General features: G+C 44.2%; 1 protein-coding gene across 1 annotated transcript in view; it reads right to left on the reverse strand.

Annotated features, from left to right (window-relative positions):
• The window catches only part of Pla2r1 (phospholipase A2 receptor 1), a 114887-nt gene that overhangs the window by 75566 nt on the left and 25093 nt on the right, over nucleotides 1-14228 (reverse strand). Inside the window, exons 2-3 of the mRNA XM_005346449.3 lie at nucleotides 10271-10654; nucleotides 6624-6797 (exon numbers count right to left, since the gene is read on the reverse strand). Coding sequence (XP_005346506.2) covers nucleotides 6624-6797; nucleotides 10271-10654 — 558 coding nt within the window. The remainder of the gene's footprint in view (nucleotides 1-6623; nucleotides 6798-10270; nucleotides 10655-14228) is intronic.

Genomic DNA, 14228 nt, shown 5'->3' on the forward strand with positions numbered 1-14228 from the left:
TCCTGGAACTAGCTCTTGTAGACCAGGCTGGCCTCGAACTCACAGAGATCCACCTGCCTCTGCCTCCTGAGTGTTGGGATTAAAGGCATGTGCCACCATGAAAGTTGATTGACAACTTTCAAATGAGATGTGTAGAGTAACACAGCCCATATAGAGAAGCAGACATCTGCTGGGAAATAATCCCTTTGTAGACAGTAAAGATTTGTCATTGTGATCGGCTGAATAAACAAGCTATATGGCCAATAGATAAACAGAATAAGGTTAGGCAGATGCACCAAACTGAGAATGCTGGGAAGGAGAAGGGCAGAATCAAAAGGTTGCCAGCCAGATGCAAAACGGGTTGGATACACAAAATGGGATAGAGAAAAAAGCCATGTGGCAAAATGTAGATGAATGGAAATGGGCTAATTTAAGTTGTAAGAGCTAGTTAGTGATAAGCCTGAGCTATTGGCCAAGCATTTATAATTAATATTAAGTCTCTGTATTGATTATTTCAGAACTGGCAGGTGGAACAGAAACTCTTGCCTACAGATATCACCTGGGTCTACCTGCATAGAACCATGAGTTCTAACATTTGAGTTCAACAAATGTGAATGGCAAATGAGCTGACTTGTTGGGAGATGTATGGATGTCTGCTGCAAGTGTTGACTGAAGTTTCTCCATTATATAACATTAGAAATCAGCACATATAGCCTATACCCAAGTAAAATCTAACTTACCCAGGCTGTTTCCATATCTATAGATTTGCTTATATTATATATTTTATATAACTGAAATTATATAATATATGCTGGCTTTGATCTTTTAGCATTATGTTTCCAAGAGTCATGTATGTTATGGCATGTAGCAATGTTTCATTATTTTATACTGCTCAAAATGATGTATTATATGGTATGCTAGTTAGCAATTTTCAAATCTGACACAAGCTAGAGTCATGTGGGAGGAGGGACCTTAAAGTTAAAGTTGAAGGATTGGCTCCATCATGTTGGCCTATGGGAAGTCTATGGGGGCATTTTCCTGATGAATGGTTGATGTTGGAGGACTGTGATGGAGTGAAAGAGAATGGGTTCCATATTTGAAATTTTGGTTGCCCAAGTATATGAGGGGTTAGAGTAAAGAAACTGCTCACATGGCTGTTCCATGTTATGGTTAAGGGGGAGGTTTTTATTATAAACATTAGAGGGAACAGAGAGAAAAAGCAGCAGACTGAACATGGCCAGGGCTATCTGTGGGAGATGGTAGAATAAACAGAGACAGAGAGCAGAGAGTGTATAGAGAGAATGGACTGGGTATCAGAAGGATGAATAGCTGGGGAGGCAAGTCTAAGAGCTAAGGGTATTAAAATGGAGAAGGAAGTAAGAAAGGCTAGGATGCTAAGTGTGGACATTGAAATGTAAAACAGTTACTTATGATATCCAGGGAGTCTGGAGGCCAGTATGGGTTTTGATATACAACCACAGGTATATGTCAATGGGGCCACCTGTCTCTTCTGCAGAGTAAGGGAATGACAGACGGGAACTGGTTTCACAAATTCCTGAGGAATTCTGGCATTTATCTAACCACCAGAAGACCTCCTATAGTCCAGGTTTAGCTCATTTCTGGATATTTGTAGAACTTTTTGGAGTTCGAGGAATGGAAACTTCCATTGGATGTGATGACCACCTGGTAAACTGTTTAGGAAGGATTAGAAGGTGTGGCCTTGTTTGAGGTGGTCTTGTTCGAGAAGGTGTGCCACCAAGGGTGGGATTTGAGGTTTCAAAAGCCCACTTGTACTTGTGAGATGTGAGCTCTCATGTTACGCCTGTCTGCCTCTTGCGATATACCCTGCCATGATGGTCTCACCTGTTGTGGAATATTGTTTTAAAGTGTGTTACATTTGTTGATGCTGTGGAACATTTGTTTTAATGATGCAAAGATGTGTTGCATTCTTTTATGTTTCATTTATTTAACTCTGTGAAGCTGTGATTCTTTGCGTGTCTAAAACACCCGATGGTCTAATAAAGAGCTGAATGACCAATAGTGAGGCTGGAGAAAGGATAGGCCAGGCTGGCAGGCAGAGAGAATCCATAGGAGGAGAATTCTGGGAAGAGGACAGGCTTAGTCTGCAGTCATCACTCAGATGCAGAGGAAGCACGATGAGAATGCCTCACTGATAAAAGGTACCAATATGGGTTAATTTAAGATGTAAGAGTTAGTTAATATGAAGCCTGAGCTGATGGAGGAAGGTCATTGGTTGATTTAATAAAGAAGCTGCTTGACCTGATAGGTTAGAACATAGATGGGAGGAGTAAACAGAACAGAACTCTGGGAGGAAGAGGAAGTGAGCTCAGAGACTCGACAGCTCTACTCTCGGGGGCAGACGCCTCAGAGAGACAGGATGCTCCACTCTTGTGGGCAGAGGCGAGAACTCTGCTCTCTGAGGCACACGCAATGAAGCTCCGACCCAGGATGGATGTAGGCTAGAATCTTCCCGGTAAGCGCACCTTGGGGTGCTACACACAGATGATTAGAAATGGGCTAGTCCAGGTGCGAAGAAGAGGCTAGATAGAAATGGCCAAGCAGTGATTAAAAGAATACAGTGTCCGTGTAATTATTTCGGGTAAAGCTAGCCGGAGGAGGCCGGGGTGCTGGGGACGCAGCCCCGCCGCTCCTATTACTACACTGAGCTAATCGGCCAACCAGTTTATAATTAACATAGGCTTCTGTGTATTTCTTTGGGATTGAATGGTTGTGGTACCAGGTGGGATAGAAACTTCTGTCAACACAGGCCCCCAAAAGAGTAAAGAGCCAAAAGATTCATAGTAAAAAAAAAAATAATACAGCATTACAACATTTTGGCATTCCAATGTGGGGCTAGAGTAAAGAAAATTCAACACTCACCCTCTGAAATGGTAAGCAATCCCTCAATTAAATGATTTCTTTTCTAAGTTACCATGGTCATGGTGTCTCTTTGCAGTAATAAAATAGTAACTAAGACAAGGGTCTAGCCCACTGTCGGCAGTACCACCCCCTGGGAACTCCTTGGATTGCACAAAGTCAGAATTCCTTTTATATTCTATTTACAAGATTCTTAGAGGGCAAAGTATTTATAAATATTTCCTCCCATTTGCAGGAGATCTTTTGAGGGAAGGGTTCTGGGGATAAAACTTGGGACCTCTAACACACTAGGCAAGCACTAAGCCATTCTTTTCAGTGTCTTGGTATGTTCTTTGAAGCATGTGTTTTTGTTTTTTATTAATGAAGAAAGACATAACACATTGTTGACTCATTTTTAGAGACTCTGGTGAGGTTGACAATTACAGTTGGTACCAATGTATTCTGTTTTGTCATTCAAGTTACTGATAAAACTATCAGCATTTTTTTTGTTTTTCTAAAAAGATTTATTGATATTCTATGTTCTGCCTGCATGTATGTCTGCAGGCCAGAAGAGGGCACCAGATCTCATTACAGATGGTTGTGAGCCACCACATGGTTGCTGGGGATTGAACTCAGGACCTCTGGAAGAGCAGGCTGTGCTCTTCACTGCTGAGCCATCTCTCCAGCCCTGAGGAACAGTTCTTAACCTGTGGGTTACAACCCTTTGGGGAGGGGCCACCTAAGACCATTTAAAACATAGATCTGTACATTACAATTCATAATAGTAGCAAAATTACAGTTATGAAGTAGCAATGAAAATAATTTTATGGTTAAGGGTCACAAAATGAGGAACCTGTTAAAGGATTGCAGAATTAGGAAGGTTGAGAACCACTGTTCCAGAGGATAGAATTCCAAAAGTATCTCTAAATGTAATTCTCTGGCTGCGTAAGGCATACAACCCAGAGAAAGCTGGCATGGCACAAATTCGCCTCTGAACAAACCAGCATGAATCCTGTTTATTCCTGACGCTGCTTAACTACACTCTCAGGGCTAGTGTGTTTGGCCATGTATGTGTTAAGTTTAAATTTTGCTCCCTTCCAATCAACTTTTATTAAAGGCAGCCCTCATCCCACCCATAGAAGTTTTAAAAAATATTTCTTGTGAAACTAGATAAGACACAGAAGTGTGAATCTCTATTTTGTTTCTCTCTGACCTGTCTATTTGTTGACTCACGGAAAGGATGGTCAGCACACTCAAATTTCATTCCTTGACACATCATTTTGAGTTACGTTGGCCACCAGAAACCAAAAGTAATAAGGAAGGGAGGAAAACAGAGCTGTAATTTAACACCATATAAACATGCTCTCTGCTGCTGTGGAGAAGGTCAGAGGAGCTGGAATGGGGGGTGGGGGCTGAGGAAGCTCTTGAGCTGTAGGCAGCCGAATAAATAGTCTAAGGAATGTCAAAGCCCTGAGCCCAAGAAAAGCGACCTTCCAAGGGACAAAGCTGAAACTGGCTACTAGTGACTGTGGATGGTGACAAAATTCTTCTCAGAAACTTAAGAAAACTGTTTGTGCTGGCCAATCTGTCAACTTGACACAAGTGTTGGTCATCTGGCAAGAGGGGACCTCAGCTGAGAAAAATGCCTCCAGTAGTGTGGCCTGTGGACGAGTCTGGGGAGCGTTTTCTTGATTAATGATGGATGTGGGAGGGCCCTGCCCATTGTCAGTAGCGATCTCCCTGGGCAGGGTCTCCTGGGTCGTATAGAAAAGGAAACTGAGTAAGCTGTGAAGAGCAGACCAGTAAACAGTGTTGCTCTGTGGCCTCTGCTAAATTTAGCTCCACCTCCAGGTTCCTGCCTTGACTTCTCTTCATGATGGACTGAGGTTGGGACTCTGAGCCAAAAAGGCCCTTTTGGCTCCAAGTTGCATTTTGGTTATGGTGCTTTATAGCAATGCCACAGAAAATAAACTAATATATAGTTCTTTTTTTTTTTTTTTTTTTTTTTTTTTTTCGAGACCACAGTGCTTAAAACCAGTCTCACGTGAAGAACGGAGCTTCATACACACTAAGGTCTTCACTTGGAATGGTTGGTTCCTGGTGTGATGCCGGTTGTTAGATGTCTTCCTGCCATCCTGGTGTATAGATAGAGATAGCCCGAAATGACTTGCATGCTGTGAACTCCCTGCTAAAGGGTTATGTGCATCAAAATCACCTGAGCGCTTAGCAAAAATGCAACTGCCTGGGTCCCACGTCCTGGACTACTCAGTCTTCCAGGTCATACATCCTGGACCACTGGGCTTCTTCCCCCAAGTAATGCTAATGCATCCCATCAAATATTGTCTGCATTTCCTGGCATAGAGCAAGCCTGTCCACCCTGCCTTAAGTCTAGATGCCAACTTCTTTGAGGGGAACATCCAAAGCTCTGAAACTCTTGGCATTCACTACTATGCTCAGTTTAGAGATAGAGGATAGCAATGAAGAGGAAGGAATTATTCACTCTTAAGGAAACGCTGGGAGGCCTGGGATGTAGCTCAGAGTGTTTGCTTGGCCTGTTAAAAGTCCTCAGTTCAGTACTCAGCACTGCCAAAACAGCAAAGGTGCTGGAAAAATGAGCGGCAGCCAGTCCTTAGGATGCTCCTTGAGTGCCCACTCCTTTAAGTGTCTTTGATGCACACTATCTTACTGAACATAAACAATAACCCTGAGAGGCAATGCTATGGTCTTCATTTCATCATGAGGGAAACAGAGAGTGAGAGAAACGGAGATGGGGGAGTTTCCAAAGATTCTCTGCTGGGAGGAAGTTGGCCTCATCTTGGTATGTCTAAATTAAAAACAGCCACCCTTTCTTATTTATTAAACCCGTGGCTCTTACAATAGGAAATAACTATGAGGCTAGCTTATGGGTCACATTATTGGGAGTTATCTCTTTAATTTACCTTTGCTTTCAATTTAATGGTTGCATCTTAGTGTCTGCCTGGAAGGGAGGCAGGCATGGAGAAAGAGAAGGTGGGACATTCTCTGAGTCTTGGGAACCAATGTGAAGGACACAGGATACGGAAAACAGAAGGCACAACTGTTTCTCCAAGCTCAGAAACAATAAAAGGAAATCTTCTAGCTAAATAAGAAATAATAATCAAGTACTACCTGACAAACAAGAGGTCGGACATGACAGCTGAAACTTGAAGCTTAGACTAAGAACTTGAGGAAAGGTTTGGAGGCTGCAGCAGAAGGTTTGGAAAAGTGAGAAGTCAAGATGAGAGAGAGCTCACTGTTGACGACCAAGAGAGGGTAACTGTGATGTGACAGAAAGCTCATCAAGGGGCTGGCGATGTCAGGACCTGACACTAGGCAATACAAGCAGCCTAGATGTGGAGACATTGTAGAAGCTCCTAGGAGGCCCTAGACTGAAAGACGGGCTGGGATTTATCTGCATACTGGTTATTTGAAAGCATTCTGCTGGGGAGCTGGCATTGGTGAGATCACAGATTATTCTAATTTGATTCCAGTTAAATCATCTTTATGCACCAAGCGTAATGAAGAAAGGCTAGTTAGCATCTTTTGAATGCCGAGCGGAGACAGGACTATGAATTAGAATTGTCTCTTCAAGTCAAAAACAAAGCTCAAATCAAAATCTAGATGGATGGAATCAGGGCACTTGTTCAGACAGACATCAACCCATCAATCCAAGCGTCTGCTTTCACTACAGATACGCTTCCAATCATCCTTGATTCATTCACGACACAGGGAGACACATTTAGTCTTACTAGGATCAGGGCAGTATCCCCATTTCTCATCTCGTTCGTATCGGCTTGTAGTGGCACACCACAGCAGGTTTTCTTTCCGCCCTTCCCGGGTACATTCATGGTGCCACTGCTGGTTGTACTGAAAGGGAAACACACAAGGCATCCCGTGGGCATTCCCTTTGACTGTATATAAATCTAGGAGAGAAAAGAAAATTACAGTCAAATACAGCGTCGCTTTCTTCTTTGGTACGTGTCATCTGTTAGTGTATTTTTATTGGTTGAACCCCCCCCCCCCCCCGCTGGCAGGCACGTGTTAAAAGCTCTGTGAGCCCTGGGGCCTCACCAGATAGTGTGTGCAGACACACCAGGCCTGCAGAAGCGGTGGCAAACAGTTTGCTCCTGTGTGTATCTAGTTGTTTGTTTCCTATAGCTACGCCTCGCAGAAGCATGCAAATTTGTGAAGGAATGAAAAGAAAAAAAGTGTAATGGAGTTTTTCTCTTTTAAAGTATTTGCAGCCTCCCTGCAGGAGGCTGATGCTGTAGACCACAGTCTTCCAAACAAAACAGTGGCCATCTTCACCAGATCAGCTGTGCAAGCGTCATCATGGCTGGGCCCGTGGACTGTGGACGTTCCCTGATAGAAGAAAGGGGTGGGGAGGATCACAGGACTCTCACTTGAGTATCTAGTGTTGGTCATTTGTATACTAATGTGTCCTAACAGCAAGTGACCTGAGAGATCCCCGAGATACTAGGATGCACAGGCTGGGGAAGGCTAAACAAAGAGGGATTCATCTATTCATCTTGGGGGCTGCGGTTCACGCTAGGCACAGACATTCTAGTATGGCTGCTTCAGATCTACCCACTCTCCAGCCAGTAACCATCGGCCATGCTCTGTAAGGAAGCCTGACAAACGCATTGCTTCCTCGGGGTTAACTCTGGTGGACCCCACCTTTGGCTTGTCATTATGTCGGGGGATAGATGCTGTTTATTTCTCCCGGGAAAAGAATTTTTACAACAGCTAGTAGATACTTTGGGAACCGAAGAGATGGTTTAACTAGCTCCTCTTGTAGAGAGAGGACCTGGTTTCAGTTCTCAGCACTGACATATTGACTCAGAAGCATCATAACTCCAGTTCTGGGGGACACAAAGTCTTCTGGCCTCTGTGGGCACCAGACATGCATGTAGTGAATGCACATATGTGCAGGCGGAACATTTATACATAAATAAACAAATCCTTTAAAATTAAAAAATCAGTATGTATTGAACACTTAGCATATCTACGCCAGGAATATAGTAGTGAATGGTAAAACTTCCCTTCTGTTAACAGCTGGCTTGGTGGAGAAAGAACGTGTGATAACACATATGTAAACATAGTTTTAGAGGTAATAATCAATTCCACGCGGAAAATAAAATAGGATAAGAAAATTGCGTGTGTCGCGAAGCAGCCCTTGCATCAGGTGGTCAAGTTGATTGAAGCAAGGATGCTACTAGTGTGTGGAGGGAAACTGTCCCCACAGAAGGGGCTGCAGGTCTAAAGACCTGGGAAAAACAGTGCTTGCGGAATAAAGGCGGCCCCTGGAGTGGACTCCAGAAGCAGTTTCTCAGATGGCTATTACACATGCCTGTCTTTATCCTGAGGGTGGTGGGACATCACTGGCAGGTTTCAAAGGAGACTCCCATTCTTAAAAAGAAAAAAAAAATAAGCAGGCACACTGTGACATAGTCTGAATGGAGAGAGTGAAGGGGGCTAATGGGTGGGTCAGCTTCTATCCGTAGGAATGCTGGGGTGCCCTTGATGACTGAAGAGTCCTTCAAGGGGAGCCAGGGTCTCAGACATGGCCAGCAGAGCAGCTCTGAGCCAGTGCTCCATACAGTGTTTGTTTCACGAATGAAATCCAGGGCTCCAGAGGGCGAGCCTTAGAAATATTTATTATAGAGTCTCAGGTGAATGTTTGGGGGTGGGGGACACCTGTAAATTTAGCAGGAAGGGCTCCCAGGAAAGCAGGGACCACCCAGCTGACAGTCGGGGTCTTTTAAGGGACTTATGGCAGACACGGGTCTGAGGTCTGAGGAGGGAGATGAACAAATGGGCTCGGTTGCCTCCTCTTAGTCTGTCAGAAACCTGTAGCCTCACAGTGCTCCTTCAGAAGACGAAAGGGGGAAACAGGAATCAGCACTTTTCTGTCCTCCCAGGCCTTCAGCAAAGACATTCTCAGAACCCCAACCCACCTGACCAGTTTCTACTTTCTGTTCTCATCAAGATGGCCACTATTATTATTTCCTGCTCTCATTGAGACGGCCATGCAGTTCTGCTGTTTGCTTGGAATATTGCAAAACTCCACCATCGCTGGCCATAGTGATAACCAACAAGACCATCTACGATTCAGCAGGTGATTTCCACGGCAGGGGTTACCCAAGCCATACTCTAGGAGGTCATCAGGCCTTAAACAAGGCCATCTATGGCGATTTCTATACCGTCTCACAATTGGCAGGGGCTGGACTGAGTTCATGGCACAAGCCGGGTTTTTATAGGAATTAGAGGATTTCAGGATCCAGGCTTTTATCTCTTTCAGCCCTTTGTTTTCCTACTCAGAAGCATGGGCTGCTGTGTGCATTGTCAGTAGGGATAGAGACCTAAAATGCTAACATAAATTAAGCATCAAGTTCTTCCTGAGAGTCATAGGGTTGCCAGCATGCTGATAAAACTCTTGCTCTATTGTAGTATATAAGCCCAGCAAATGTCTTAGGCTTGGCACCAACTCTTCAGTCCCTCACTGAGCTACACTAGCACCAGAAGGTCCTGCCCTAGGACTTAGGACTTCCCTCATGCACTTCTAACGACTGGTACAGTGTCTTAGAATTTTTAATCTTACCAAGCACCCTGAGGAGCAGGACCGGACCTGCCTGGTCTCTGTACACCAGGTACCTAGCACTGTGTCTGATTAATAGTCAGTGCTCAAGGAGGTAAAATGTGTGCTGGACAGAGGGATGAGTGAACAAATGGGTAGAACTGGGACGGGGGACAGAGCCTGGTGTCAGCATTTTGCCGTGGAGCTTTATTTTTGTGGCTTCCATTCTTTTTCTACTTAAAAATGCCAAAAAGTAACAGAACTGTAGAAAATGAAAGCCCCCCTATAAATCATGCCTCCCCACAATCCATGCTTGGTACACAACAAATAACCCTTGACAACAGTGCGTCGTTTATCTTCCTGTGCCTTGTAGCATGACTGTCACACGGACGACAGCCAAGCTTAGAAGGTCTCTGAAGGCCCCAGAGACACTCCCGTCACCCACCACAGGCGGGGTTGCGCTTCCGCAATCGGAGAAGTGCGGGGCACAAGGGTGGGTGCTTTTTATGCGTCAGCGTGAAAGCCTTCCCTTTCCGTACCTTCCCTTCTGTTTGTCCCTCTTCTCCCTCTTGTTAGTTCTGCTCTTTTGTACTGATTCCCAAAGCTAGTTTAATTTTTCTTTCAGTACCTTTAGAGTCTGAGATTGTTGTCTCTTTAGCAGACTTAGCACATCCATTCCAAGATTCCAAGAATCCTTTTATAATAAGCAAGGAAGTGATGGAAATTTCCCAGAAGTCTCAACATGGCAGGCTCTATGATATATATATATATATATATCACATGAAATACTATCTACATATTCTATACACCTACTCTTACCTCTGTGAAGATGCTCACAGATGTCTTCACCATCCGACATGTAGGTGATCCACTTATGGGTCTGTTTCCATGACGCCACTACCGTGTTGCCATGCTGGACCTGGACCTTGTACTGGAGTGGGCCCATGATCATCTTCCTGTTACAGTGCCATCTCAAGGAAATGAGGGTGGAATCACATTCATAAAGGCTTAATGGCTCTTCTGGATTGGATAGATTCAGGCCGAGGCAGCCACTGCCTCCCACATTAAAGAGGTGACTGTTTGAAACCCATTTCCACAACATGTACTTATTTGGCTGCTTGCAGTCCTCCAGGATCAGGACGGATCTACCTGCCTGAATGCATGTCTTGAGGCTCTCGCTCTGGATAATGAAAATTCCTTTATCTGTAACAGAAGAAATGAAAGATGCGGTATACAATTTTCGTGTGTAATTAGCTAGGCTGTGATGATCCCAGTGTGAGTATCTGCGCTGTGATAAGACACAGCTGCCAGTCATTTCGCAGTTGAGGGACTGGGTCCACAGGCTTAATTTACACAGAATAGTTTTCTGGTAAGCAGATCAGTCTTTATTGGCAATGACTAGAGACCATTGACCTAGGAGGTCCCTGGGCATGGATGAACAGGGTTTCCTGGAAGTCCAAGTTCTTATAACGCTTGAACAGAGAACAGTGATGCAAGGGACCAGTGGAAGGGACATTGGGTGTCCAGGGGGTGGCCATAATCTATTTGTCTTCAGACAAATTTCTTAGTATTTGGAACAGGGCGGCTCAGGCAAGAGCCATTGAGATGGAGACCTCTAGCCTCATGTTCATGCAGAGACCCACAAGGTAACAGAAGCCCTTGTCTGCAACTGTTTGATAGAGGATTCAGTACTGGTGAGAACTTAAGGCTTCTGCAGATGGCTTTCTGTTTAAATCCATCAGGAATGTGAAGGTGCCAGCATCTGCTATTCTTATCACGAGTTGCCTAGGGAGCATGCCGGTGCCATCAAGAGAATGCATGATGCTTAGATACAAAAGAGGCATGGGATACAGAGGCAGCAGTAGAGAAGAACAAGATAGAACAGGAAAAGATAGAATATTCCCTTGGCCAGTTTCCTGTGAAAAAGATGGTAGGATCCAGCCAGAGAAGCCATGTCCACTGCTTGCCTGCTGACCTAGACGTCACCTACTCCATCACTGGGCACACATTTCCTCATAGGCCTTCTCCTGATGATGATGCTGTCATGGTTCTGTAGTCTCGATTCAGTAAGTGCGTGATGCTGACTGGACATGTCAGCAGCTGCTGCTTAAAGCGGCTTTATCTCAGAACATCTGTTCACACCCACGAGTTCTTTTGTCCTCCCCCGAACTAGGCTCCCAGATTATGCTTTACTTCTCATTTATTCCTTAGAATTCTGAAGGGACCATATCGGATTCCTTAAAATGGCTGGGTTTAGGGGAGTGGGGAATCATAGAACAACAGTAGGCAGAGTCAGGGGGAGCCTCTGAGAGATGGGGAACCACACAGATGAGCCTCCCAACACAGGAGAATGAAGAGCAGGGGCTCCTTTTGGGGGAAATCCTTTTGGTTTCCTCCAAAACTGATCTGGCTAAGAGCTGATTTCTAGTAACCCAAATCACTTAAGACTCTGTTAAAAAAAAAACAAAACAGCACATTGTGTATTAGTGAAAGCCATACCTTATCTAATAATTGATAACCTTGCTCATAGCTAGGAGTGTGAGGAGTTAAATTAGTTGTCAGAAAAATGCTTTGATTACCTCACATCAGAGCAGAAGAGAAGGGAGCGCTGAGGGGCTGGGGTGGGGTGGGGGAATGATGGTTTTCGGGAGATTTCATTTCGATCTGGAAGTTTGTCTTCCTAATGGAAGCCCCGTCTGGGTGGTTATTAGTTCCAGTCATTCAAAATCAAATCCGCTTCTCATCAGCGTGATATGGACTTCAGTAATTAACCTTCCCTCCAACTCTTCTTCTCACCTTCTCATGCCTGGGCAGCACGGTAGCCTTAATTTCGGCTGTAATCTGCTAATTGCTTTCGAGCCAACTCTGAGTCCCATTAATTTTTCAACAAGGGATAATTATTTTACTATGATCAACCTGTGGCTTAGCTTTTATCTAACGTGCATAATCCAGTGTATTCAGCCCTGATGTCCACGGACCGGGCCTCAATTTATGGGTCTGAGATGAGTCCATTGGGTAATTGGATTGTGGGTAAGAGCTCTAGACCCAGGCGGACCCGCCACAGGCCAGCTGTGTGTCTGTGGATTGATGGCTGGATCCCAGGGAGCCTCACTTTGTCTGTTTTGAGTTGGAACTGTGTACCATATGAATTCATAGGATGTGAAGGGCAGTCCAGTAAATATGCCATGCAAAACTACCATGGCAAGCGAGAAGGGGCCAGTGAGCATGACTCAGTAGCCTTCCTCGGACTTCTTGATTTTGAGTGACAGAGCACACTGGAGACCTGTAAATCTGTCTGGGCTTTATGAAGTTCTACTCTGGGCATTTGCCAAAGAATTTTTTTATTTTTCAACATTATCATGAAGGTTTATTTTCACTTTTATTTTAATCACACACAGTGGAGCAAAATGATCCTGGGATCTGCTATCGTCCTTTATGGAGGACTCACACTCTTCACAGAACCAGATTTGGCTGGCTGGGTGGTGGTGGTGCACTCTTTTAATCCCAGCACTCTGTGAGTTCGAGACCAGCCTGGTCTACAGAATGAGTTCCAGGACAGTCAGAGCTATAGGGTTTCTCTGTATAAATAAAAAAACCAAATAAAACGGCAACAAAAAAGCCCCTCAGATTTTAAAAATCCTATTCTCACTTTTTCAAGTTCATGTACCGTTATTATTATTAAGACTCCTCATGTTTTGTTCTTCCACACTCCCTTCATTGCAAAGTATATACTTAAAAAAACTGAGAAAAAGAAAGATTTGTGACATGAACAAGTAGTATATTGGTGGTAGGTTAAATAAATGGTCCAAGAAATTGCACATCACCAGGATTTAAGGTGAAAAAATAATGTTTTAAGTTTCCAAATTAATACATTTTTAAGGGAAAAGAGTGGCAGAATCAGGTATGGTGCGATCACACCAGTAATCACCAAAATCTTTCCCAGAGCATAAAATACAACCAAATAAACCTGGTCCATTCTGGTGATCTCCGGGGGGCCATGCCGGTTCCGTGTCAGCTTCCTTTAGGGAAAGTGAATCAGTGTGTATCTTAAACAGGTAGGCATGAACAAATGTGCTGCCTCCCAATAAGCCAAGCTAACAAACGATTCGAGCCACTTTCCCATCAAGTCACAACAGAATCTGATCTAATATTTCATGTCTCTGTGTCTGTCTATTATCCCTTTATTAGTGGCAGGGTCTTGCTGTTTCATAGGCTGGTCCTGGGTTTCCTCCTTCAGCTCCAACCTCTCACACACTGTGATCTCAGGTGTGAGCCACCCCACCTAGCACCCAACACCCTCAATTTACTTGAATTCACAAACAGTGAACAATCTCCCAGTGGACCATGAGGAGACACACTGGAAGCATCATTGTCAGAGCTGCTACTGTGTGCACATCTTAGCTGTCCCTAAAAAATTCTGCAATGTGGAAAAAGGCCACTAATCCTTAGTGTGTGCAGTTGCTGGATTTCAGAGGGGATGGAAATCAAGTGTGGGAGGATTGATTATATATGTCAAGGACCTCAGTTCTGCCTGAACAGCAACTAAATGATTAATGAAGTACTGCCTGAATTACTAAATATCTTTGCAAGGAAGTGTTATGTTCTTCCCTTCCTAATTATAAATTTGGGTGGAGGCGAAGTATGGATTATTAGAAGAAACCTATGTAGACGTAAGTCACAAACGATGCCACAGCAGTTTGGAATTATAATTAACAGGGTAGTATTTATTTAAAGGGGAAAAAACTTACAGATCACCGTCAGCCCTCTGTACGACCAG

Source organism: Microtus ochrogaster, chromosome 4 (genome assembly GCF_000317375.1).
Source record: "Microtus ochrogaster isolate Prairie Vole_2 chromosome 4, MicOch1.0, whole genome shotgun sequence".
Lineage (NCBI taxonomy): Eukaryota > Metazoa > Chordata > Mammalia > Rodentia > Cricetidae > Microtus > Microtus ochrogaster.